The sequence below is a fragment of the Bufo gargarizans genome, chromosome 1 (genome assembly GCF_014858855.1).
Source record: "Bufo gargarizans isolate SCDJY-AF-19 chromosome 1, ASM1485885v1, whole genome shotgun sequence".
Classification (NCBI taxonomy): Eukaryota; Metazoa; Chordata; class Amphibia; order Anura; family Bufonidae; genus Bufo; species Bufo gargarizans.
This window is the reverse complement of record NC_058080.1, coordinates 450963879-450988401: the sequence shown is the minus strand read 5'-3', so window position 1 is coordinate 450988401 and position 24523 is coordinate 450963879. Positions and strand designations below refer to the sequence as shown.

At 44.5% G+C, this 24523-nt stretch overlaps 1 protein-coding gene across 1 annotated transcript in view; it reads left to right on the top strand.

The window, feature by feature from the left end:
* Positions 1-24523, top strand: part of KDM4C (lysine demethylase 4C) — a 324567-nt gene that overhangs the window by 50686 nt on the left and 249358 nt on the right. The window contains exons 5-6 of the mRNA XM_044272540.1: positions 6070-6263; positions 18671-18720. Of these exons, the coding sequence (XP_044128475.1) occupies positions 6070-6263; positions 18671-18720 (244 nt within the window). The remainder of the gene's footprint in view (positions 1-6069; positions 6264-18670; positions 18721-24523) is intronic.

Below are 24523 nucleotides of genomic sequence, written 5' to 3'. Positions count from 1 at the left end.
CCTTCAGAGAGGAGTCCCTTGGTCAAGGCAGGATCCCCTCTCTCTGACTACAGACGCAAGTCCTTGGGGGTGGGGAGCTCACACAGAATCTCTACTTCTGCAGGGACAGTGGGATCAGGAGATAGTTCCCAAATCTCACAACTTCAAGGAACTCCTGGCGATCCTCGTGGCCTTGAAGAAGTGCCTCCACCTTTTAAAAGGCAGAAACGTCTTAATCTACTCCGACAACATGACGGCAGTAGCCTATATCAATCGTCAGGGGGGGACGAGATCGCCAGATCTAATGTCCCTCACCAGGGAGATTTTCGAGATAGCAGAGGATTTCCTTCCATCGATCAGGGCGGTACACTTAAAAGGAAAGGAGAATGTGAAGGCAGACTTTCTGAGCAGGCATTGTGTTCAGCAGGGGGAATGGTCCCTAGATCAACAAGTCTTCAACGACATCGTGGCTCTCTGGGGTCTCCCGGTGGTGGATCTCTTTGCCACAAGGGGGAAACAGAAGAGTGAAGAGGTTCTACTCTCTATCCCCACTAGAACGGCCCACGGCGGTGGATGCTTTGGCGCAGTCATGGAGAGTGGGCCTCCTGTACGCCTTCCCTCCTATAAAGCTACTCCCGAGAGTCCTGAAGAAGATTCGGGAGGAGAAGGCCCTAGTAATTACTATAGCCCCCTTTTGGCCCAGGAGGGTCTGGTTTTCCTGGCTAAGGAGGATGTCGGTAGCAGACCCCTGGGTACTTCCCGTCTTCCCGGGACTACTAGTTCAGGGACCATTACTTCATCCACAGTTGGAGAGCCTGCACTTGACAGCCTGGCTGTTGAGAGGCAGATCCTAGAGATGAAGGGTCTTTCCGGGGAGGTGATAGACACCCTTTTAGCCAGCAGAAAACCTGTTACCTCAAAGATTTATTTGAGGGTTTGGAGGGCCTTCCTTCGATTTGCAAACAGGCCCGTTAATGTCTTGGATCCCCCGGAGTTACCTCTAGTCCTGAGCTTCCTCCAGGAAGGCTGGAATAAAAAGCTGAGGCCCAGTACTTTAAAGGTCCATATCTCTGCCTTAAGTGCTCTCTTTGAATATAGGTTAGCAGACCACCCCTGGATTAAGAGATTTGTAGTTGCAATTTCTAGACTCGCTCCCGTCCAGAAATCCAGAGTTCCCCCCTGGGATTTGAACCTAGTCCTGTCTGCTTTAACCAGAGATCCCTTTGAGCCTATTGAGGACATCTCTATTAAAATCTTAACCTTTAAATTAGTTTTCTTGCTAGCCATTACTTCTGCTAGAAGAGTGAGTGAGATCTCTGCCCTCTCTATCGAAAAACCATATCTCAATATCTTAGAAGATAGGGTTATTTTATCTCCTGACCCTGCCTTCCTTCCAAAGGTCTCATCATCCTTTCATCGGTCTCAGGATATAGTTTTACCTTCCTTCTGTTCCTCACCCAAGAATCAGAAGGAAAGGGAATTTCATTGCCTCGATGTTAGAAGGTGTCTAATCCAGTACCTTTTGGCCACTCAGGGCTGGAGGTTGTCCTCTAAGCTGGTAGTTTCCTTTCAGGGACAGAAGAAGGGCTCCCCTGCTTCCTCTCAGTCCATAGCCAGGTATATAAAACAAGCCATCTATCTGGCATATTCCTCTAAGGGGGTTCCTCCTCCTGCCGGGTTTGGAGCACACTCAACAAGAGCAGTGTCTACATCCTGGGCAGAAAGAGCTTCCGCTTCTATCGACCAGATTTGCAGAGCAGCTACTTGGAGTTCTGCCCATACCTTCTTTAAGCACTATAGGCTGCAGCTTCCTTCACAGGAGGGTTTGGGATTTGGGCGTAAAGTTCTCCAAGCAGTTGTCCCACCCTAGGTTGATCTCGCCTAGATATCCATGGGTGCTGTCATAGGCGAGGGGGGAAATATAGGATTACACTTACCGGTAATCATTTTTCCTTGAGCCTATGACAGCACCCGCCTAATTCCCTCCCCTACAAAAAAAATAAAATAAATAAAATAAAATAATAATATATATATAATAATATAAAAAAAAAAAAAAAAAAGAGATTTTTAGAATATATAGAGAGATATATGCGTGTGTCTGCACGCAGAGAGGAGCATTTTTGTTCTGTTGTGGTTTTGTGGTGTAGTGTTTTTGTCTCTTTAGTTCTTGGAATAGGACTGGCATGATGGGGGTTGTACCTCCCTTTTGAAGAGGCTGTGCTTCCTGTTTCCTGTCCTGAGGAAGGGGGCGGATGCTATCCATGGGTGCTGTCATAGGCTCAAGGAAAAATGATTACCGGTAAGTGTAATCCTATATTTCCCTTATATACTCAGCATTGATGTGCTGTTTTTGCCCGTGTGACTGCTGAGGTTGATTACAGCCCTATTATGGGGGGGCGTTTTAGAAGGTAGTGGTGGTGTTTCGTTTAAAGGAAGTGTGCAAATAGCATTGCTTCTGCTAAATATTGAGGACATGCCTAATCTGCAAGAGGGAAGAAGGGTTAAGTAAATGCTTTCTAAGATTTACAAAACCATCTCCAAAGCTGAAGTGTCATCCTCACCAAAGGACTAAGTTATACATGTATAAGTCTGGCCAGGAGAATCCATTAACACTAATGCTCTTAAGGCCTCTTTCACACGGGCGTCATGTTTTTTGCCCGGATAAGATGCAGGTGCGTTGCGGGAAAAATGAGTGATTTTTCCGCGAGTGCAAAAAAAAATCGGCATGTTTTGGGTTAGGTGTTCTGTAGATTGTATTATTTTCCCTTATAACATGGTTATAAGGGAAGATAATAGCATTCTTAATACAGAATGCATAGTACAATAGGGCTGGAGGGGTTAAAAAAATAATAATGTGACGAAACCAACCTCGCCACGGTGTTTTGAAGGGGGCTGGTTGCCAGCCTCCTGCCTCAGGATTATGGCCCATACTAACTTTAAAGAAAGACAGGCCGGCCGCACAGCTTAAATCTGTCTTTGGAATTGTATTTTGTTATGTGAGGGTACCCAGATGGCTAGTTTAATTGTATTCGTGTGGTCTGAGTGCCATTCGCCTAATGATATGCACTCAGACTTGAGCTATCTGGGAATATGTTAAATGTCTGTGGTTGCTGGGAGGGTGTGACATTGTGTGTTTAACTGGTGATGTCTGTCCTGTTGTCCCCACATGTGTATTGGCGATCTCCCCTTTGTCCTGAGAGATAATTGGATTATTCCTCGGTTGTCTCTGGGGCAGAGAGGAGGAAACCATGATGCATTGTGGGGATGTGTTGTATCTGTTCAGTGTGTCGCAGTCTCCATTCTGGTCCCCTGGGGGCGTGTCCACCAGATGGAGATTTGCATAAATACGGCGGGTAGCCCTCAATAAAGTGTTCCTGTTTTATCCTTCATCCTTCATCATGTGGAGACTGGTGTTTGGATAACTGATCAAACTGGGGGATTGCTATACGCTGAAGATTTGCTAAACTCCCCTGGCATAACTACTAGCTCTTGTAAGAGCTGTTCCTCTCTCTGGCTGTAGGAGAGGTTCACCCACTGGAGCCTGGAGCCTTGCCGTAGGTCCAGCGTGGGTGGAGGACGGTGAGACCCCAACCAAGCTGCGGCGGTTCGTGGGGTCTGCAGGGCGTACGGTGTCAAGTGGAGTGCTTGGAGTCCTCGGAAAGCACTAGGAGCATCTATCGACGGAGGTACCCGGTCGGGGTGCTAGGAGATCTGTTACAAATAATAATAATTTAACTCGCCTTAATCCACTTGATCGCGCAGCCCGTCTTCTTCTTTGCTGTGCACAGGAATAGGACCTTTGATGACGTCACTGTGCTCGTCACATGGTCCAATCACATGGTTCATCACCATGGTGAGGGACCATGTGATTGGATAATGTGATGTGACGTCACCACAGGTCCTTAGCCGGCAGCTCAACATTACAGAAGAAGACTGAGATCCACAACTACGCGATCAAGTGGACTCGGTGAGTTAATTTTTTTATTTTTTTTTTAACCCCTCCATCACTATTGTACTATGCATTCTGTATTCAGAATGCTATTATTTTCCCTTATAACCATGTTATAAGGGAAAATAATACAGATCTGGTCCCCAGCCTGATCGTCACCTAGCAACCATGCGTGAAAATAGCACCGCATCCGCACTTGCTTGCGGATGCTTGCGATATTCACGCGGCCCCATTTACTTCTATGGGGCCTGCATTGCGTGAAAAACGCAGAATATAGCGCATGCTGCGATTTTTCACGCAACGCACTAGTGATGCGTGAAAATCACCGCTCGTGTGCACAGCCCCATAGAAATGAATGGGTCAGGATTCAGTGCGGGTGCAATGCGTTCAACTCAAGTTTTGTGTCCTCTAAGCCAGTAAACTGCCCTACATAATTAAATGGCTTTCATATGCATCTCCGGATCTGGGAGACCAATACCCCCAAACACCTTTATTTTAGTAAGAGTATGAGACGCAACCCTGGCTTGCCTTTTCTGCCATATAAGTGTACAAATTCGTATGTTTCAGTGGGAGGCAGAGCTGAAGAAGTGGCTGCTTAAAGCCGCGGCCGCGCCAAGAATGAGCATGTCCCATCTATGTGCAGGCTACCTGCGCACATTGCACATTAACTGTTGTTTGTCAGCGTGGATTCTTGTTCGGAAAAAAAACACAGAGCAATACAGTACCAGCAAATTGTATGAGATTAGACAAATTAGCTTTTTCGTTTAATGCTAAAATTGACCTGCTGTGTGGATTTAGGAATCTGCAGCATGTCAATTCTTTGTACGTTTTTTTTTTTTTTTTTTTTTTGGGGGGGCGTGCGGATTTCACCCTCTTTCAATGCAAGGATGAGATCTGAAGCAAAACTGCATCAAAAACTGCAAGTAACACATGCAGTCTTCAGTGCAAATTTGGTGTAGAAACGTGCAGAATTCTGCAGGGAACGTCTGCAAGATGGCCCCCACGTGCAGGTAGCCTAACACATGCTGGTCTTGCAACAACATATCTGCGTTTTTATGCTGTGCTGCTTTCCCTCAAGGATATGTCGTTTCGTACGTTTTTTTTTTTGCCACATCCAAACTGTAGCACCACCGCATTGTGTTGCAGCATCTTCAAAGGGGTTATCCTGGAAAAGATAGTGATGACCGATCTGAAGGTAGGTCATCATTATCACATCGGTGAGGGTCCCAACACCCCCAGCCGATCAGCTGTTTCAGGAGGCTACGGCCCTCACAGGAGTTCTGGGGAGTGCTGTGGCACCATACATTGTATAGCAGCTGTGCTTGGTATTTCAGCTCGAAAAAGTATTCATACCCCTTGAACTTTTCCACATTTTTTCATGTTACACTGCTTTTTATTGGGATTTTAGGTGAGAGACCAACACTAAGTAGCAAGTATGTGTGAAGTGAAAAGAAAATGGTATGAATACTGTTTTAAAGGGGTATTCCCATCATCAGTTATCATACTTACCTGCGGCAAGCGCGACGTTCACGTCCTGGATTCGGCTGGGCGGGCTCAGTCAGCTTGATTGACGTCTTCTCCCGGCCGGGCCGTGTGCTGTCTTCAACGCGCACGCTGCTGCGCATGCGCCATGGTGACTTATTCCTGGCCTGTATAGTACAGAGCTGGCGTGCGGGTTCGTGGCTCTGTACTATACTGGCCAGGAAGAAGTCATTATGGCGCATGCGCGGCGGCGTGCGCGTTCAGGACATTGTGGGCCCGGCCGGGAGAAAATCTTCAGTCTTCTGCGCAAACGCGGCCATGGGATTGACAGACGAGAGGTGGCCGTAACCAGGGGAGATGAAAGACAACAATCGGGTAAGAGGGGCCTTATTTTCTCAAAAAGGGTGGGAAATGGGTAATAAAATGTATTTACAAAAATGATCACTGTCAAATCATTAACAGAATTAACAGTGATCATTGTGATGGGAATACCCCTTTAATGCACTGTAAGTCAATCTTGCCTTACGGTGTTAATTAATCATTAAACAGTAGGCAAAGGATGACTGACTATACTAATGGAAAATCGGGATGGAGGTCTTGAAAAGGAGCTGCGCTCTACTAATACTTTTTCTGAACTTAAATTATTCTTTTTCCCACAGGACATAGATGAGTGGAATATTTCACGTCTAAACACCATTCTGGATGTTGTAGGAGACGAATGTGGGATTTCCATAGAGGGGGTCAATACACCTTATCTCTATTTCGGAATGTGGAAAACTACATTTGCTTGGCATACTGAAGACATGGATCTGTACAGCATAAACTACCTCCACTTTGGCGAGCCCAAGTCATGGTAAAATTCTAAGCCCTGGTTTTATTTTATTTTTATGTATGTATAGGGTTTATGTTCATAGGCAGCATTGAGCTCTGAATCAGAAAAACAGTACTCCAACCAACCCTTATAAAGATATATTATGGCGGGAGTACGCATATGAATTTGGATCTAAAAACAATCATCTTTATAGTTGAAAAATGCACTTTAAATCTTAATTGCCCCTTTCGCTGTGTATTACAAAGCTTTCACTGTTGCAGAGAATCCTTAGGCAAGCTTATAGGCATCTCTTTAAAGAGGTATTCCGGTTTTAATGATTGCATTTACTTGTTTAGAGAATAGGCAGTCATACAGTTTTATTATATACATCTATTTAACATTTTGCTCCCAGACCTTTATTATATCCACACAATAGCCTCTCTCGCTAAAGAAAAAAAAATGGTACGCCCCATTTGGTCCTGTAAAATGCATCCATAGGAGATCTAAATAGGACTAAAGGTTGTCAACCATGTGACCCTCAAGCCTGTTGTGATCTCTGGCATTCCGTTACCGGTCTAGATTTTTAACAGGTGAATAGCAGTTTATTGATATGTGACACATATGTACACCGCATATATAGCATTACTCTCTGCAGCAGCACCTCATTGTGTCTAACAGTGTAGAAGCATCCCCTGTATGCGTTGTGTTTGTAATTATTTTTACAGTTACATTTATTATCAACATGACAACATCACCTAGAGACAGGCAGTCATTTTTCAGATCACCTGGAAACAGGCAGTCATGTAAACACACATACAGTGGGGTAGTTGTTGCAATTAGAGATGAGTGAATCGACTTTGGATGAAACATCCGAAGTCGATTCGTATAAAACTTAATTTCAATACTGTACGGAGCGAGCGCTCCGTACAGTATTAGAATGTATTGACTCCGATGAGCCCTAGTTATTACTTCGCGAAGTCAAGTATTTAAAATTTTGCTTACATACCTTTTGTTATACCAGGTTGTTGACCCCCTATCTGCACAGTAGAATGGAATAGGCCAAGGGTAGGCAACCTCCAGCACTCCAGCTGTTGTAAAACTACAACTCCCAGCATGCATACTTGCTCTGCTCGTCTAAGAACGCTCATAGAAATGAATGGAGCATGATGGGAACTGTAGTTTCACAACAGCTGGAGTGCCGATGGTTGCTGATCCCTGGAATAGGCCATGAATCGGTCAGTCCTGTGTAATGCATCAATGGATTAATTGAAACATGGCATCAGTCATGTGACGCCCCACTGGCATTCAGTAAGAAACAGTGTTACATGACATACATGTGTTGGGTCAGCCCACAGGACACTTCCATGGGATAACTACATAGGACTTATAGTGGAAACCATTGTGACTATTGCAACTAGGGATGAGCAAATCAACTTCAGATGAAACATCCGAAGTCGATTTGCATAAACTTCATTTCAATAATGTACGGAGCGAGTGCGCCATACAGTATTAGATCGCATAATAACTTCAGAAATTAATTTATACTGCAAAAAAACATTTCCTGAACTAGGGTTCGGTTCCGCACCGTAAAAAAAAAACAAATAAAAAAACTGTGCTAAATAAACCATTTGGGGTGCAATTGTTGTGCAAAATGGTGCATCTTAGGCCCCCTCCTCTTTCATGTGAAGCTCCACCCCCCATCAAGCGTGTTCGAGAGTAAGACAGAATTCCTAGATGCGCCTAATTGCTCCACTTTATAGACAGATTTTTGAGGCAGACAGATTAGTAAATCTGGACCAGTATACTCCACAAATGTCAGTCCACAACGGTGCTCTCAGTGGCAGTTGTTACATTCTGTTCAGACTTCCTTTAGGTCCTTTTCAATCAGGTTTCTTTTGCTTTTTGATGGCCACAATAGGGTAGTCTGCCGTGAAGTTTAGGTCCGTGTAGTAATGTTTGCCAGTGGTTCTAATTTTTTGAAATCGTAAAAGTTTAAATGTTGTGACCTGATGATGTCTGTGGTTCTTCACAGATAATGAAAGTGGCTTGGCCTTTACCTATTTTTACAGTGGTCTACTTTGTTTGTGACTTGGAGTATATCATGAAATACTGAGCAATTATTATTTGTATTCTTCTTAAAAAGAAAGTCTCTCTGTTAAGATTTATTGATCAGACAGTTAAAGATTGTTCCAGTCTGCTTGACTGGTGGCATTGCGTGACTTTGACTCTGCAGCATTGTGTTTTAGCGGTTTTGTTTCATCCTAAGGTTTTGCCTTTCCATTTATTTTGCAAACTTCTAGCTCTGTAGAACATTCTCTCCTTTAGAACAACTCCTCATGGTGCATTTTTCCATCTGTAACTTACAAGACAGGCATCGAATCCTCTGGGTGTTTCCTCATTTGGACGACACTCTCCATCTACAGTATGTTCAATCCATTGATTTCCCATCTGAAAAATTCAACTGATGTACACACGCTTGAAAAAACATTTCTGTAGGCGAGTCTTTGATTTTATTCAAGGGTAAAATTATTTTGAAATGGTTCGGCATAGTACTGTGCATCCTGCCTGCTGAGGGAACACATTTTGAGATGTGACATGTGCTGTTAGGTTCTGTCTATGTGTGTTGGGCTACACACATACATGAGCTTTTTTACATTTTGGATAAACAAAGAAATATTAGCATTTTTTTTGTTTTGTAGTAGTGGTGCTATGTGTTTTATTATATATATATATATATATATATATATATATATATATATATATAATTTTTTTTTTTTTTTTTCAGGACACCCCGTCAATTTTAGATTGGCAGGTGTGCAAATCTTGGCACCCCCTCTGATCGGCTGTTCTTGTGAGTGTCACACCATTTTAAACAGCTGATAGATGTGGGAGCTGAGTCGGGACAGCCACCAATCTAATATTGATGGCCTATACCTATACTGCCCATACATTTTATTTAAAGGGAAAATGTCACCATGAAAATGCAGTGCAGTTTGCGGGCAGCATGTTGTGGAGCAGGAGGAGCTGAGTGGATCCATTGTATAGTTTTTTAGTTATATTTCATTGATTTATATTCCTTCTCATTCTGGCCTTTGAAGTCAAGGAGATGGTCCTATTGGTGATTGGCTGCCATGGGTGGACTGTGAACTTGGTGTCCCTGGAAACTTAAAGAGGACCTTTCATGCAATTTTATTAAGGGAGATATATTCCTGTACTTGCGGGATACCCCCTGCTGATGCTGCCATCCTGCTTGGTTTTTTAAAAATATGCCTCCTATGCTCCGCTGTGCCCTGCCGGATTTCTCCCGCTCAGTATGCTAATACTTCTCCGTGGGCGTCTCCTTCGCAGCGCAGAACATCACAGCGATTGGACAGCGCTACAGCCAGGGGAGGAGGAGACGCCCACAGAGAAAGACTGCGTCTCCTCCTCCTCATTGTTCTGATGCTCAGTATTGGCATACTGAGCTGGAGAAATCCAGAGGGGCATAGGAGGCATATTTAAAGAAAAATCATGCAGGGTGGCAGCATCAGCGAGAGGTACCCCGCAAGTACAGGTATATATCTCCCTTAATAAAATCGCACAAAAGGTCCTCTTTAAAAGTGACCCATGTCATGGGCAAGTCCAAATTGACAGAAGGCCGGGCAAAACAAGTAGGCAGGGCTAGCAGTACTGTAGTGCAGCACAAAATACCACCACCCTCACAGCAGCATTCAAGTGCATCACTGTTCTGAGGATGGCAATGCAGTTAATTCGGGAAGGCATCTACAACCTTCATCCAGATGCATAAGTACCTGATACTCCTACATTAATTAATGTTGACAGGATGTGATCATTAAGTACCCGGCCAGTCTCAGTGAGAAGCGCTCAGACGACCCCCTGGGCATCGCCCCCACCTCCTGCGTTGACAGTCTTCCCTGCATGAATGTGTATATGAAGATAGCTTCCATCATCTCCTTAAAAGTTCATTAGGAGCAGGAATTTATATGTATAAAATACAAGCATTGCTGAATCTTTTTCTGCAAAACCTATATATCGGCCTGCTCAGCTCCTCCAGCTCTATAACATGGTGCCTTCGGATCAAACGCCATATTCAACGTGACAGATTCCCTTTAAACTGCTTGCATAAAATAGGAGTAATATTCCCCTTCACACTCACTCCTGCTACTCCGAAGCTGACACTTCTCTCAGTCCCACACCTGCCTCGGTTCTTTCTGCTCCATTGATGACCTGTTGGCACAATATAAGTACAAGCAAACACAATGCAACAGCCCTCTCCAAACATAGGACATGTGAGCTAATGCTGTGTTCATTATATAAAATGTATGAGGTATTATTATTATCCGTGTCCATCCACCAAAACAAGATCACCTCTTTCTGTATCGGAATCCACTCTGTCATACTTCACTCTGTGCCAACGGTCCTCAAATGAATTGAGGGATAGCAGGCTCCTCTCTTTGTGCCAGCAGGCCTCAAATGAATTCAAGGAGAGCAGGTGACGGCTATATACTGCACTAAACAGCCTGTGGCAAGGACTGATTTGTTAGAGACAGTGACACCTCCAAATACATGCTGCAAAACAAAAGATACACTTAGTTCACACATCCTGTATAACGAAGTGAGCCATGGCTGAAAATACAAAAGTAGAAGCAAACACAATGACACATGTGACTGCTGCCTCCAATCTCTAGCTGCAGTGGCGGCTTCTGTTATGTTGACGCTTCACCACTACCGCCAGTGACTGGCTGCTGCAGTCGCCTATTGTGTCAGCATATAATTGCTGGAGCAGGAAGAACAGGTGGGGACTGTACTGAAGTAACTGGGAAGTGGTAACCCATAACAGTTTTTTGTTATTTTACACCATTGCGTTCTTTTTCCATGTGATGGGACTTCTCATTTCATTGCTTAAGTACCAGGCCCATTTTTGTTTTTTTCAATTAGATTTTTTCCTCCCTACGTTCCAATAGCCTTAACGTTTTTAATTTCTCATTCATATAACCATATGAGTGCTTTTTGTATCCTGGATAAGTTATGTTTTTTAAGGGCACCATTCAATTTAGTTTCAAAAACCATTTATTGGTTTATCAAATACTGAGCATAAGAGTCATTACATCGGCAAATGTTAAATCAAAGAACATAAAACAAAAATATTCTTGGAGTTACACGCAACAAACATCGCAGTAGGTTATGAGTCATTGGATAATACATACATAATTATATGTGGAGAGAGAGAAAGGGCGTCATTCACATAAGCCAGTCTGAAGTCACAAAGAGTTAGAGAGAAATGCTGTATCGGATGTTTGAAGAATGAGGGGAAGCTATCCAAGGTTCCCATACCCTTTCAAAGGCGGCATACGTGTCGGTACGAATGGCTGAGAGCTTTTCACATAATAATATTCTATTGACCCTATCCAGGACAGCCTGAAAGGATAAGGAATTTGAACGCCATTTAAAAGCTATGTGGATCTTGGCTGCCATGAGTATGAATTGGGCCAGCTTGAATTTGGCAAAGGGCAATCTATGGGGTTTATCCCCTAGCAGACAGAAGGTAACTGTCATTGGATAAGGGTATCCCAAAACCGATGAGACTAAATTTGTCACCTTGCTCCAAAACCTCCCAGCCATTCGGCATGACCACCACATATGTATCATAGACCCTATCTCACCGCACCCTCTAAAGCATATCGGGGATACCTCTGGGTATATACTATGTAAGCGGGCTGGAACCATATAAATCCTATGGAGCACCTTTACCGAGGACTCGGCCAAAGTGACTTGCCAAGAGCCCTTCGTAAGGGTTGTAGAACGCTCCGACCACTTGGAGGGTGAAAATTCTCGGCTTAAGTCCTCTTCCCAAGCCCTCATGTACGGCATCTTATAGCCAACTGGAACTGCATTAAGTGCTGCATACATTCTAGACAATAACCCCTGTCTGTACAGAGAAAAATTGATTGAACGCTCAAATGGTGATAATTCTATGGGGCGGTCCGACGGCATAATTGTTCTGAAAAAGGAGAAAATTTGGTGCATGGTATAGTGCTCTCTAGTGGGAGGAGAGAACTTCTCTATAAAATCCGTAGAAGAGATCAGTCTACCTCTATTCAAAAATTTGAGTAGGGAACATAGGTTATTGTTCACCCACCAATCCAGTACGTGCGACTGAGTACCTGGTAGGAAAGCAGGATTCCCCAACAGATTTTCCAATGGCGAGGGTCTGCCCTGCAGTGTAGACTTAAATCGGACCGACCTCCAAAGTAGGATAGAGTAGTATGACAGTATTGAGTTAGTATGCAGAACCTGAGGAATGGGAGAGGTTGACCAAATTAAAGCCCTCCAGGTGTAGGGTTTAAAGTTGTCGAGCTCCATCCCGATCCAGATAGGGTGTTCTCGCGGGTCAAGAAGGGTCAAGAACATCTGGGCCAATCTCGCTGCCCTATAATACTTCACAAAATCGGGTACTGACAAGCCTCCCTGGGTTCTATGTCTACACATCGTCGCTCTAGATATACGCTGCCGTTTATTTGCCCAGATAAACTTCATCACATCTCTCTGTATGGATTCCAGGTCCTTGATAGGGACTGGAACTGGCAAGGTTCTAAACAAATATAGTAACCTAGGTAGGACTACCATCTTGATTATGTTTATTCTACCTATCCAAGATATTTGCATGGTTTGCCATGCCAGTAAGTCCTGTCGTATTTTACGATATATGGGCAGGTAATTGGTCTTATAAACTAGGCTCAAACTACCTGGTATCTGGGTCCCTAGGTAAGTAAAGTGCTGGGGTCTATATTGAAAGGGGAAATTATGCATTATTGCTAGCCTAGTAGAGTCCGGGGTATTGCATAAAAGTAACTCGGACTTGGCATGGTTAATAGATAGTCCTGATGCTTTAGTAAAGGATTCCAACAGTTTCATGAGGGAAGGAAAAGTAATTAAGGGGTTAGTAATAGCACCATTCAATTTAGCATGTCTGTTATTGGACCATGTCAGTAGGGCCGCCAAAAATAGCTGAGCGCTGGCTCGGCTATTTCCATCTGCCCCGTAGAAATGAATGGGAGCAGGGGCCGCACGTGCGTGGTGTGCTCCCATTCACTTGTATGGGAGCAGCTCATGGTGGTGGACGGACCCCCGGGAAACCCAGGGTCCTCCAGCCACAGCTCTCCCGCTCCGTTCTCTTTGTAGGTGCAGGTCCCAGAGGTGGGACCTGCACCTATCGGACAATGGGGGCATATCCTAGCGATATAACCCCCACTGCCGCCATTGTATGTGATGGGAATACCGCTTTAAGGCCCCTTATATTGCTCCCAGTAATTATAATGGCCCCCTGAAGTGCCCCCAGTATGTATAATGCCCCCTGTAGTGTCCCCAATATGTATTATGGCCCCCTGTAATGCCCCCAATGTAATGCCCCCTCTGTAGTGACCCCAATCAGTATATGTCACTTTTTGTGCCCTTGTAAAGTGCTTCTGTAGTGTCCCTAATAGTTATAATGCCTCTCTGTAGGTATAATGTCCCCTGTACTTAGTGTCCCCTGTGCTTAAAGTACCCCTCTCTAGTGCACCCAGTACTTAGACTCCCCCTGTAGTTATAAAGTCCCTTCACATGGTGCCTCCAGTACTTAGAGAACCCCTGTAGTTCTACCCCCCCCCCCCCACATAGTGCCTCCCGGTACTATCTTCCTCCCGATATCATCAAAAACTTAGTAGCTTCAGGACTTGAGGATAAAAGATCCACATTCTTTGTGTGAAATACATTAAAAGGTTAACATGATTCAGCTACAGCGATGACATGTTTCAGACATCACATGCTTAGGGCTCATGCACATGGATGCCGTCCGTGTGCCTTCCACAATTTGCAGAACGGAAAGGAGGCCCATTATAGAAATGCCTATTCTTGTCCGCAAAACGGACAAGAATAGGACATGTCTCATAATTTTTGCGGGGCCACGGAACGGAGCAACGGATGCCGACAGCATTGAAATGAATGGTTCCATATATGGACCGTATACGGAATCAAAATACGTCCCGTATACTGAACGCAAAAAACGTTTGTGTGCATGAGCCCTTACTCATGGCATCAAGTTGTTTCCCCAGTGTCGGCAAAAAACACATGCCTCTTCCTGTTTGCAGCCCAAGTTGCTGGCTTCTGGGCACAGGTGGTCGCATTGAAGTTAACACACTGCCTACATCTTGACATACACGTGTGCAGTGATTTTCGCCTGAGAACCAGCACAGGTGTTTGTTTGGCGATCGACTGCTCTGTTCTACTCTTTTCTATGTCGGTGGCCTGTGACAGTGAGTCGCGGGGCAATAGTTCAACTGTATTCTCTGCTATCGCAACATTTGAGGCCGTGGACAAAACATCTGGGCCCAAGCCCTGGATCCTTTGACCCTGATTTTATCCATTCCTATTTAATTTCACATTAGTATAATTTAAAGAAGGAAAGTTTGTTTGCAGATGAACATACACAGCTTTGTGTTGTAAAAAAAAAAGGGGGTTTCAGTTGACAATTATTGATCTTGAGCTTTTTCCAAGCTTCAGGACTCTGCCATTTTTCACCTTAAGGAAAGCAAATCTGACGTGTCACTTTATGTGGTGGTAACTTTAAAGGGAACCTGTCACCGGGATTTTGGGTATAGAGCTGAGGACATGGGTTGCTAGATCGCTGCTAGCACATCCTCAATACCCAGTCCCCATAGCTCTGTGTGCTTTTAGTGTGTAAAAAAAAAAAACTATTTGATACATATGCAAATTAACCTGAGATGAGTCGGAGCTTGAAAATATGACTCTTCTCTGGTCACACAAGTAAGATATGACTCTTATGTTAATTTGCATATGTATCAAATGGGTTTTTTTACACAATAAAAGCACACAGAGCTATGGGGACTGGGTATTGCGGATGTGCTAGTGGCCATCTAGCAACCCATGCCCTCAGCTCTATACACAAAATCCCGGTGACAGGTTCCCTTTAACAACGCTTTTACTTATCCAAGCCATTCTGAGATTGTTTTCTCGTCACATTGTACTTCATGACAGTGGTAAAATTTGAGTCAAAATATTTCACTTTTATTTATTAAAATAAAACTTTACCCCAAAATTTGATAAATTCAATTTTTTTTTTACAATTTCTCTGCTTTTAAAACAGATAGTAATACCTCCTAATATAGTTACCATATTTTTGCTCTATAAGACGCACCTAGGTTTTAGAGGGGGACAATAAGAAAAAAATGTTTTTCATTACACCTAAGGTCAGATCAGCAATCAGACGCCCAATGTTAATCAGACCTTAGATCACAGCCCCAATCAGACCTCCAATGTTAATAAGACCCCAATAAGACCCTCAGATCAGACCTCAGCTCACACCCAAAAGTGAATGACCCCCAATCAGACCTCAGATATGAGCCCCAATATAAATAAGACCCCATTCAGACCTCAGATCAGACCCCCAGTCTTAAATCAACCCCCCATGCCTCTTTTGACTAGCCCCAGTCTCATATCAGTCCACATGCCTCTTTTGGCTAGCCCTAGTCTCATATCAGCCCCGATTGCCTCTTTTTGTCAGCCCCCCATTGCCTCTCTCAGCCCCATATTGCTTCAGATGAAAAAATAAAAAGTCACTTACTGCTCCTCACCATCACGATCCTCATCCATGCGGCTGTCAGCTGTGCACTGTGAAGTGGCGCACAGCCCTGCACAGCCGAGGACCAGAAAGCTGTGAGTACAGATCCTTCACCGCTTCCTGGTCCATAATGGAACCGGCTCATTAGTATTCGCACCATAAGACGCAGGGGCACACCCCCCACTTTGGGTGGGGGGTGCGTCTTATGGTGCGAAAAATACGGTATTACTTTACATTTCCCATATGTCTACTTCATGTTTTGGATCATTTAGTAAATGACATTTTCTTTGGGGACGTTAAAAGGACCAGTTCAGGTCTGAAGTCTGTTTGTGGGGCTTACATAATAGAAACCACCCATAAGTGGCCCCATTTTAGAAACTACACCCCTCAAGATATTCAAAACTGATTTGACTAACTTTGTTAACCCTTTATGTGTTCCACAAGAATTAAAGGAAAATGTAGATAAAATTTAACTTTTTTTGCCAGATTTTCCTTTTTAATCCATTTTTTACAATAACAAAGCAAGGATTAACAGCCAAACAAAACTCAATATTTATTGCTCTGATTCTGTAGTTTACAGAAACACCCCATATGTGGTCGTAAACCGCTGTACGGGCACGTGGCAGGTCACAGAAGGAATGGAACGCCATATGATTTTTGGAAGGCGGATTTCAGTGAGATAATTTTAAGTTGCCATGTCACATTTGAAGACTCCCTGGTGCACCCCTAGAGTAGAAACTCCCAAAAAGTGACCACATTTTGGAAACTACGGGATGAGGTGGCAGTTTGGTACTCTTTTGGGGTACATATGATTTTTGATTGCTCTATTTTACACTTTTTGTGAGGCAAGGTAACAAAAAATAGCTGTTTTGGCACAGTTTTTTGTTGTTGTTTTCTACAATGTTTGTCTGACAGGTTAGATCATGTGCTATTTCACTTCAGCTTTCATGCCGACAGCCTGCCTGCGAGACTCAGCCTAAGGCTACTTTCACACTAGCGTTCGATCGGATCCGTTCTGAACGGATCCGATCATAATAATGCAGACGGAGGCTCCGTTCAGAACGGATCCGTCTGCATTATTTTGGCATATAAAAGCTAAGTGTGAAAATAGCCTCGGACGGATCCGTCCAGACTTTCAATGTAAAGTCAATGGGGGACGGATCCGCTTGAAGATTGAGCCATATTGTGGCATCTTCAAACGGATCCGTCCCCATTGACTTACATTGTAAGTCTGGACGGATCCGCACGGCCAGGCGGACAGCTGAACACTGCAAGCAGCGTTCAGCTGTCCGCCTGTCCGTGCGGAGGCGAGCGGAGCGGAGGCTGAACGCCGCCAGACTGATGCAGTCTGAGCGGATCCGCATCCATTCAGACTGCATCAGGGCTGGACGGAAGCGTTCGGGTCCGCTCGTGAGCCCCTTCAAACGGAGCTCACGAGCGGACCGACGAACGCTAGTGTGAAAGTAGCCTAAGGGCTGGATCTCACAGGCTCCCGTAGAAGGCAAGCCCCGATGCCTATGGAAGGCATCGGGCTTGCCTTCTCTGCCTTATGTTCCCCAGGGACCCGAAGGAGATACGGCATCTGTGTTTTCACCAATGCCGGCGTATGCAGCAGGGGCCTGGCTGTCAGGGACTGCTGGGTCTGTGCCGCTGATCGGGTGGGTGCAGGAGCCGTACATGTACGACACTGGTCCTTTAGTCACGTCCACCAGCGCCGTACATGTACGGCGAGGGTCCTTAAGGGGTTAATTAATATTGGTCAATCATTTTTACAATTGTTTCTGTATACTCAAATTACTAATGCCGGTGTCAGAATTTTGAAAATTAAAGTACCTGTATTCTGCAGTTATTAGCAGGTTTCCCTCTACAGTCTCTACTTCTCAGTTGTCCCTGAAGAATAAATACTAAATGTTTCCCATATAAAGCACATGAAAACCAGGAGATTCTGCTCTTTCCTTCATTATTTTGTTCGCTCAGAATTACCATACAGAGCATTAGAAAGTTGTATTAAAGGGAACCTGTCACCGGGATTTTGTGTATAGAGCTGAGGACATGGGTTGCTAGATGGCCTCTAGCACATCCACAATACCCAGTCCCCATAGCTCTGTGTGCTTTTATTGTGTAAAAAAAACCGATTTGATACATATGCAAATTAACCTGAGATGAGTCCAGTCCCTGACTCATCTCACATACAGGACTCCTCTCAGGTTAATTTGCATATGCATCAAGTCGTTATTTTTACACAATAAAAGCACACAGAACTGTGGGGACTGGATATTGCGGATGTGCTAGCAGCCATCTAGCAACCCATGTCCTCAGGTCTATAACCCAAATCCCGGTGACAGGTTCCCTTTAATGTGGAGAATTAAATGCTTGGGTATGATATAACACTATTAGCTGGGCAGTGTCTGTCTGTGTGTCTCTGCTTTTCTCTCACTGCAGCTCACTCCTCCTTCCCTCTCCATAAACTTCTATGGTATCTTGTAATCTGATCCTTCAGTGAGCTGACAGACCATCTTTGTCTCGCAAGACAGAATTAGGCCTCATGCACACGACCGTTGTGTGTTTTGCGGTCCACAAACGGAGTGTTGTCCGCATCTTTTGCGGCCCAATTGAAGTGAATGTGAAACTGCGGCTTGGATGTGGACCAAAACAACGGCCGTGTGCATGAGGCCTAAGAGTGTTAGTTTAGAAGGTTCTAGGAGCGAGGCCTGATGAGATATATTAGATCGTTTCTTATATTCGCCTGTACTTATGCAAACTTGTGTGAAAAGTTAGTGATCATTCAAGTTTGATGTTTTAACTAATACATTTTGGTTTACTCCAAAAGGTACTCTATACCACCAGAACACGGAAAGAGACTGGAAAGGCTGGCTCAAGGTAAACACTTATTTATGCATATTTACATGGTCATATCTGTATGTATAATTGTAATCAGTTTTCTGTAATCAGTTGTAATCAAGTAACATGATGAAAACAATTTGTACTAGTTTGTGACTGATATTATTTATTTATATATATTTTAACCCCTTTCAGCCAAAGCTATTTTTGGCCAGTCGCTGGAGACTTGTTTTTTTTAAAAGGGTTCTCCAGGCTTTTAATATTGATGACCTATCCTCAGGATAGGTCATCAATATCAGATCGGCTGGGGTCCGACACACTCACCCATCAGCTGTATGAATTTAAGGTGGGGGTGTAAGCGCGTATCAGGATAAGAAGAGAGGAGGCTGAAGTGATGCACCCATCATGCCTAGTGCCTACTGTACAAGCCTGTGGGGGCAGTGCTATGATCTGGGGTTGCTGCAGTTGGTCAGGTCTAGGTTCAGCAACAGTATGTGCTCCAAGAGAGAGGAAAGCTGACTACCTGAACATCCTAAATGACCAGGTTATTCCATCAATGGATTTGTTCTTCCCTGATGGCACGGGCATATTCCAAGATGACAATGCCAGGATTCATCAGGCTAAAATTGTGAAAGAGTGGTTCAGGGAGAATGAGACATCATGAGTCCAGACCTGAACCCCACTGGCAATCTTTGGGATGTGCTGGAGAAGTCTTTGCGCAATGGTCCAAATCTCCCATCATCAATACAAGATCTTGGGGAGAAATAATGCAACTCTGGGCAGAAATACATGTCCAGACATTGCAAAAGCTTGTGAAAACGATGCCACAGCAAAGACATGCCGAAATCAAAGCTGAAGTTGAAATATTGCAGTGTGTGCCATTTTTCTTTTGGCCAGGTAGTGTGTATACACAGTTGTGCTCATACATTTACATACCCTTGCAGAATTTGATTTCTTAACCATTGTTTAGAGAATGAATGAAAACGCAAAAACTTTTTTCACTCATGGTTAGTGGTTGGCTGAAGCCATTTATTGTCAAACAACTGTGTTTACTCTTTGTTTAAATCATAATCACAACATAAACTACCCAAATCACCCTGATCAAAAGTTTACATACTGTACCCTGGTGATTTGGCCTGATAACATGCACACAGCTTGACACAAAAGGGTTACAATGGCTATTAAAGATAACCATCTTCACCTGTGATCTGTTTGCTTGTAATTAGTGGTTGTGTATAAAAGGTCAATGACTTTCCTGACAGACCCTTACATCTTTCATCTAGTGCTGCAGTGAGGTTGTTTGGATTCTAAGTCATGGGTAAAGCAAAATAATTGTCAAAGGATCTTTGGGAAAAGGTAGTTGAAGTCTTTAAAACAGGAAAGGGATATAAGAAATGGGGATCGACCGATATAGATTTTTTTAGGTCCGATACCGATAATTTGTGAACTTTTAGGCCGATAGCCGATAATTTATACCGATATTATGTGAATTTTCATTTTTGAAAAGAAAAAAAAAAAAAATAAATTCCTGCTGAAAATGAATGTTTATTGTTAATGTGTATTTTTTATTATTTTTTGTAAATCTTTCTTTTTCATTTATACTTAATATTTTGGTGTTGTGTTTTTTTTTTTTTTTTTTTTTTTTTTTTTTACAAACTTTTAGCCCCCTTAGGGACTAGAACCCTTGTCCTATTCACGCTGATAGAGCTCTATCAGGGTGAATAGGACTTTACACCCCCTGCTGCTCTGTGCTTTGTGCACACAGCAGCATGGAGCTTACTATGGCAGCCAGGGCTTCAGTAGCGTCCTGGCTGCCATGGTAACCGATCGGAGCCCCAGCATTACACTGCTGGAGCTCCGATCGGAGGAGGAGGGGATCCTGTGGCCACTGCCACCAGTGATTAATACTGCGGGGGGGGGGGGGGGGGGGCACTGCGCCACCAATGTTGTTAGTTATTACTGGGGTGGGGGGGCCGCGGGCGCACTGCGCAACCAATGTTGTTAATACTGGGGTGGGGGTGGGGGGCCGCAGGCGCACTGCGCCACCAATGTTGTTAATACTGGGGTGGGGGTGGGCGGCCGTGGGCACACTGCGCCACCAATGAAAATTAATCTCATTCATTCATATACAGGAGGCGGGAGCTAGCTGCAGAATCACATAGCCGGCTCCCGACCTCTATGAGCGGTAGCTGCGATCCGCGGCACCTGAGGGGTTAACTACCGTAGATCGCAGCTACAGCTCATAGAGGTCAGGAGCCGACTATGTGATTCTACAGCTCCCGCCTCCTGTATATGAATGAATGAGAGACTTATCTTCATTGGTGGCGCAGTGGCCATAGCTCCTCCCCTCCTCCTGTTCCCTGTCCTCCCATTGGCGGCGGCAGCAGCAGCACAGGGGGGAGGGAGACACTGCTTCCTTCTCCCCTGTGCTGCAGAGGGAACACGGAGAGCGCTGTCAGCAGCGCGATCTGTGTTCCCGATTTGTTATCGGAATATCGGCAAAATAAATGCCGACACTGATAACAGTTAAAATCCTCAATATCGGCCGATAATATCGGTAAAACCGATAATCGGTCGATCCCTAATAAGAAAATATCAAAGGACTTGAGGATGCCAATCAGCAGTGTTCAAACTCTAATTAAGAACTGGAAAGTAGGGGTTCTGTTGAAACCAAACCACGGTCAGGTAGACCAACTAAACTTTCAGCCACAACTGCCAGAAAAATTGTTCGGGATGCAAGGAAATACCCACAAATAACTTCAGTTGAAATACAGGACTCTGGAAGAATGTGGTGTGGCTGTTTTAAAGATGCACAATAAGGAGACATTTGAAGAAAGATGGGCTGCATGGTTGAGTTGCCAGAAGAAAGCCATTACTATGCAAATACCACAAAGTATCCCGCTTACAATATGCCAAACAGCACAGTGACAAGCCTCAAACCTTCTGGCACAAAATCATGTGGAGTGATGAGACTAAAATTGAACAGTTTAGACAAAAGCATAAATGCTACATTGGGAGAGGAGTGAACCAAGCATATGATGAAAGGTAAACCATTCCTACTGTGAAACATGGTGGTGGATCGCTGATGTTTTGGGGACGTGTGAGCTACAAAGGCACAGGAAATTTAGTCAGAATTGATGGCAATATGAATGCAGTAATGTATCAACAAATACTGGAGGAATATTTGCACTCCATCCCGCATCTGCGCATGGGACGTGCTTGGACATTCCAACATGACAATGATCCAAAACACAAGACCAATTCGACCTGTCATTGTCTACAGCAAAATAAAGTGAAGGTTCTGGAGTGGTCATCTCAGTCTCCAGACCTCAATATCATTGAGCCACTCCGGTGAGACCTTTTAAATGTGCAGTTCATGCATGACAGCCCAAGAATTTAGGGAAACTAGAGCCTTTTTGCCAGGAAGAATGAGCAGCTTTACCATCTGACAAGATAGAGATCCTCATCCACAACTAGCACAAAAGACTTCAAGCTGTCATTGATGTTAAAGGGGACAGGCAATACACGATATTAAGAACTGGGGTATGTAAGCTTTTGATCAGGGTCATTTGGGTAGTTTGTGTTGTGATTATGATTTAAAAAGAGTAAACACAGTTGTTTGACAATAAATGGCTTCAGCCGACCACTAACCATGAGTGAAACAAAAGTTTGTGTTGTTCATATTCTCTGAACAATGGTTAAGAAATCATAAATTCTGCAAGGGCATGTAAACTTATGAGCACAACTGTGTGTATATATCAGCTGGTCCCATAGGTTTTTAACAGGATTCAGGTCTGAAGAAAGTGCAGGCCACTCCTTTTGAGGTACCCCAGTCTCCATCAGCCGTTCCCTAATGGTTCGATCTCGATGGGCTGGCGTATTGTCATCTATGAAGATGACACTAGGTCTGTGTTGTTCATGCAGAGGCACTGTGACTAATACCGCACCTCGCGGCTCCGCCTGACATCAATCGCGTTGAGCTCACGAGATACGGTATAGTCACTGGTTACCAATAGGACGTTACACCCTCCTGGGAGTACGTAAGGTCCGCTTGATACAGTTTACACAGACGCATCCTGTCCATGCGTGCACAGAGAGGCCACAAGCTGAGAGAGAGCCTTTTCACTGACCCAGTGAAACAGCGCTTTCTCAGCCCGGGTAGACTGCCACCAGTTTCTCGTTTGATATAAATCCGGTCCGCTAACGGGAGTATATAGGGTGAGAAACCAACCCGCAGTAGCGTATGACTATGCCGAAACACTGACATGGGGATTCGTGATCGAGATACAAGGACAGCACAAGATTAAAAATATATATTTAATTGCCAAGGACATTACACGATCTACACAGAGAATATATACAGTGGTCTGAGTGGTAAATACAGATTGCGTGGTACAAACAGGGTTAAGCAGAACAAATGTTAGTTTACCAGATGGATGAGTCCTTTGGGTTGGGATGAGTTCTGGATTGCTGTAAGGCTTGGCTGTAGTCACATGGGGGCAGTGATGTCAGCAGTTTCCAGGTCCCTCCAAACACGTTACACAACGTGACCCCCCCCTCCAGAGAAAGACGCTGAACTCTGCCTGCGTGGGCCTTTCTACCTGTAGTCAGCCACTCCCCTTCCTGCCTCTGGGAGGGGTCCCCCCTCCCTCCTGGTCCTGACAGCCAAAAGACCCATTAAACTCATTAGGATTCATAGCTACAGACCAGAAGGTCACATGGAGATGGATCTGGGATCAACGGATCAGCCTGGGTTCTGGCTACAGGTAGAGCCCAAACATGGTACCGTTACTAGCTTTCTGTGGGGAGATCTGTGTATCTCCCCTTCCTGGCATCCTACTACCAACCTACGACCAGGGGCATGTCGGTCTTGGCCCCTAGTTCGCAGATTTATAACTGACTTTTGCCTGGGATGAATTGCCGGTTCCTAGATGTCTGAGGGATCCAATTGATCTGGGCAATGGTTGAGACTCCCTACAGAGAGGTTTTTCATGTTAAATTAGCTTGGTTTTATGGCTGGCTGGGTGAAGGTGGGAAATGTACGCTAGTGGCCTGCTTGAGCCAGGACCCCCTGCGGAGTTCTCTGCTATCTGACAGCAGATGGCTGCATTTCCTTACCCTGTATTTATACCGGTGTACTGACCATAAAGTTGAATCAAATCCAATCAAAATCATGGTTGACATTAAATCATAATTTCCACATTCCTCACAGGCAAAATGACTTGAATAATGATATTCAAGTAGTACGGGCTTGTCATTGTACCAATCACAAAATGTAGGGCAGTTCTTTGACTAGGCATACCTGCCCACACTGTAACACCACCACCACCACCACCAAAGACCCCTCTGACAACAGTGGCAGATGCATAGCGCTCTCCTTGATGGCCACCAATGATGTTGGAGATTTCATTTCTACTCAGCATGAATCGACTTTCATCAGTGAACAGCACTAAGGGCCGCTTGTCCCTCTTCCACTGTTGGTGCTTTCTGGTCCATGCAAGACGATGACCCCTGTGCCTGGTCAGGTACCCTTGCAGGTCATCTAGCACACAGACCACGTTGATGTAAACAGTTTTGAATAGTCTCACGTGACACTTGGATGCCTCCCACCGCCCTTAAATGTGTCTGTCTGAAGTTGTGGAATTCATCATCCGGTTCCGCAGGGCATTGTTCACAGTGAAGTGGTCATCAGTTTGGGATGTGGCCAAAGGACGGGCACTGTGTGCTGTCCACATCAGTATGTCCCCTTCCGTAGCCCCGCAAAAAAAATAGAACATGTCCTATTCTTGTCCGTTTTATGCATTGTTACAATGGATCCGCAAAAAAAAGGATGGCATACGGA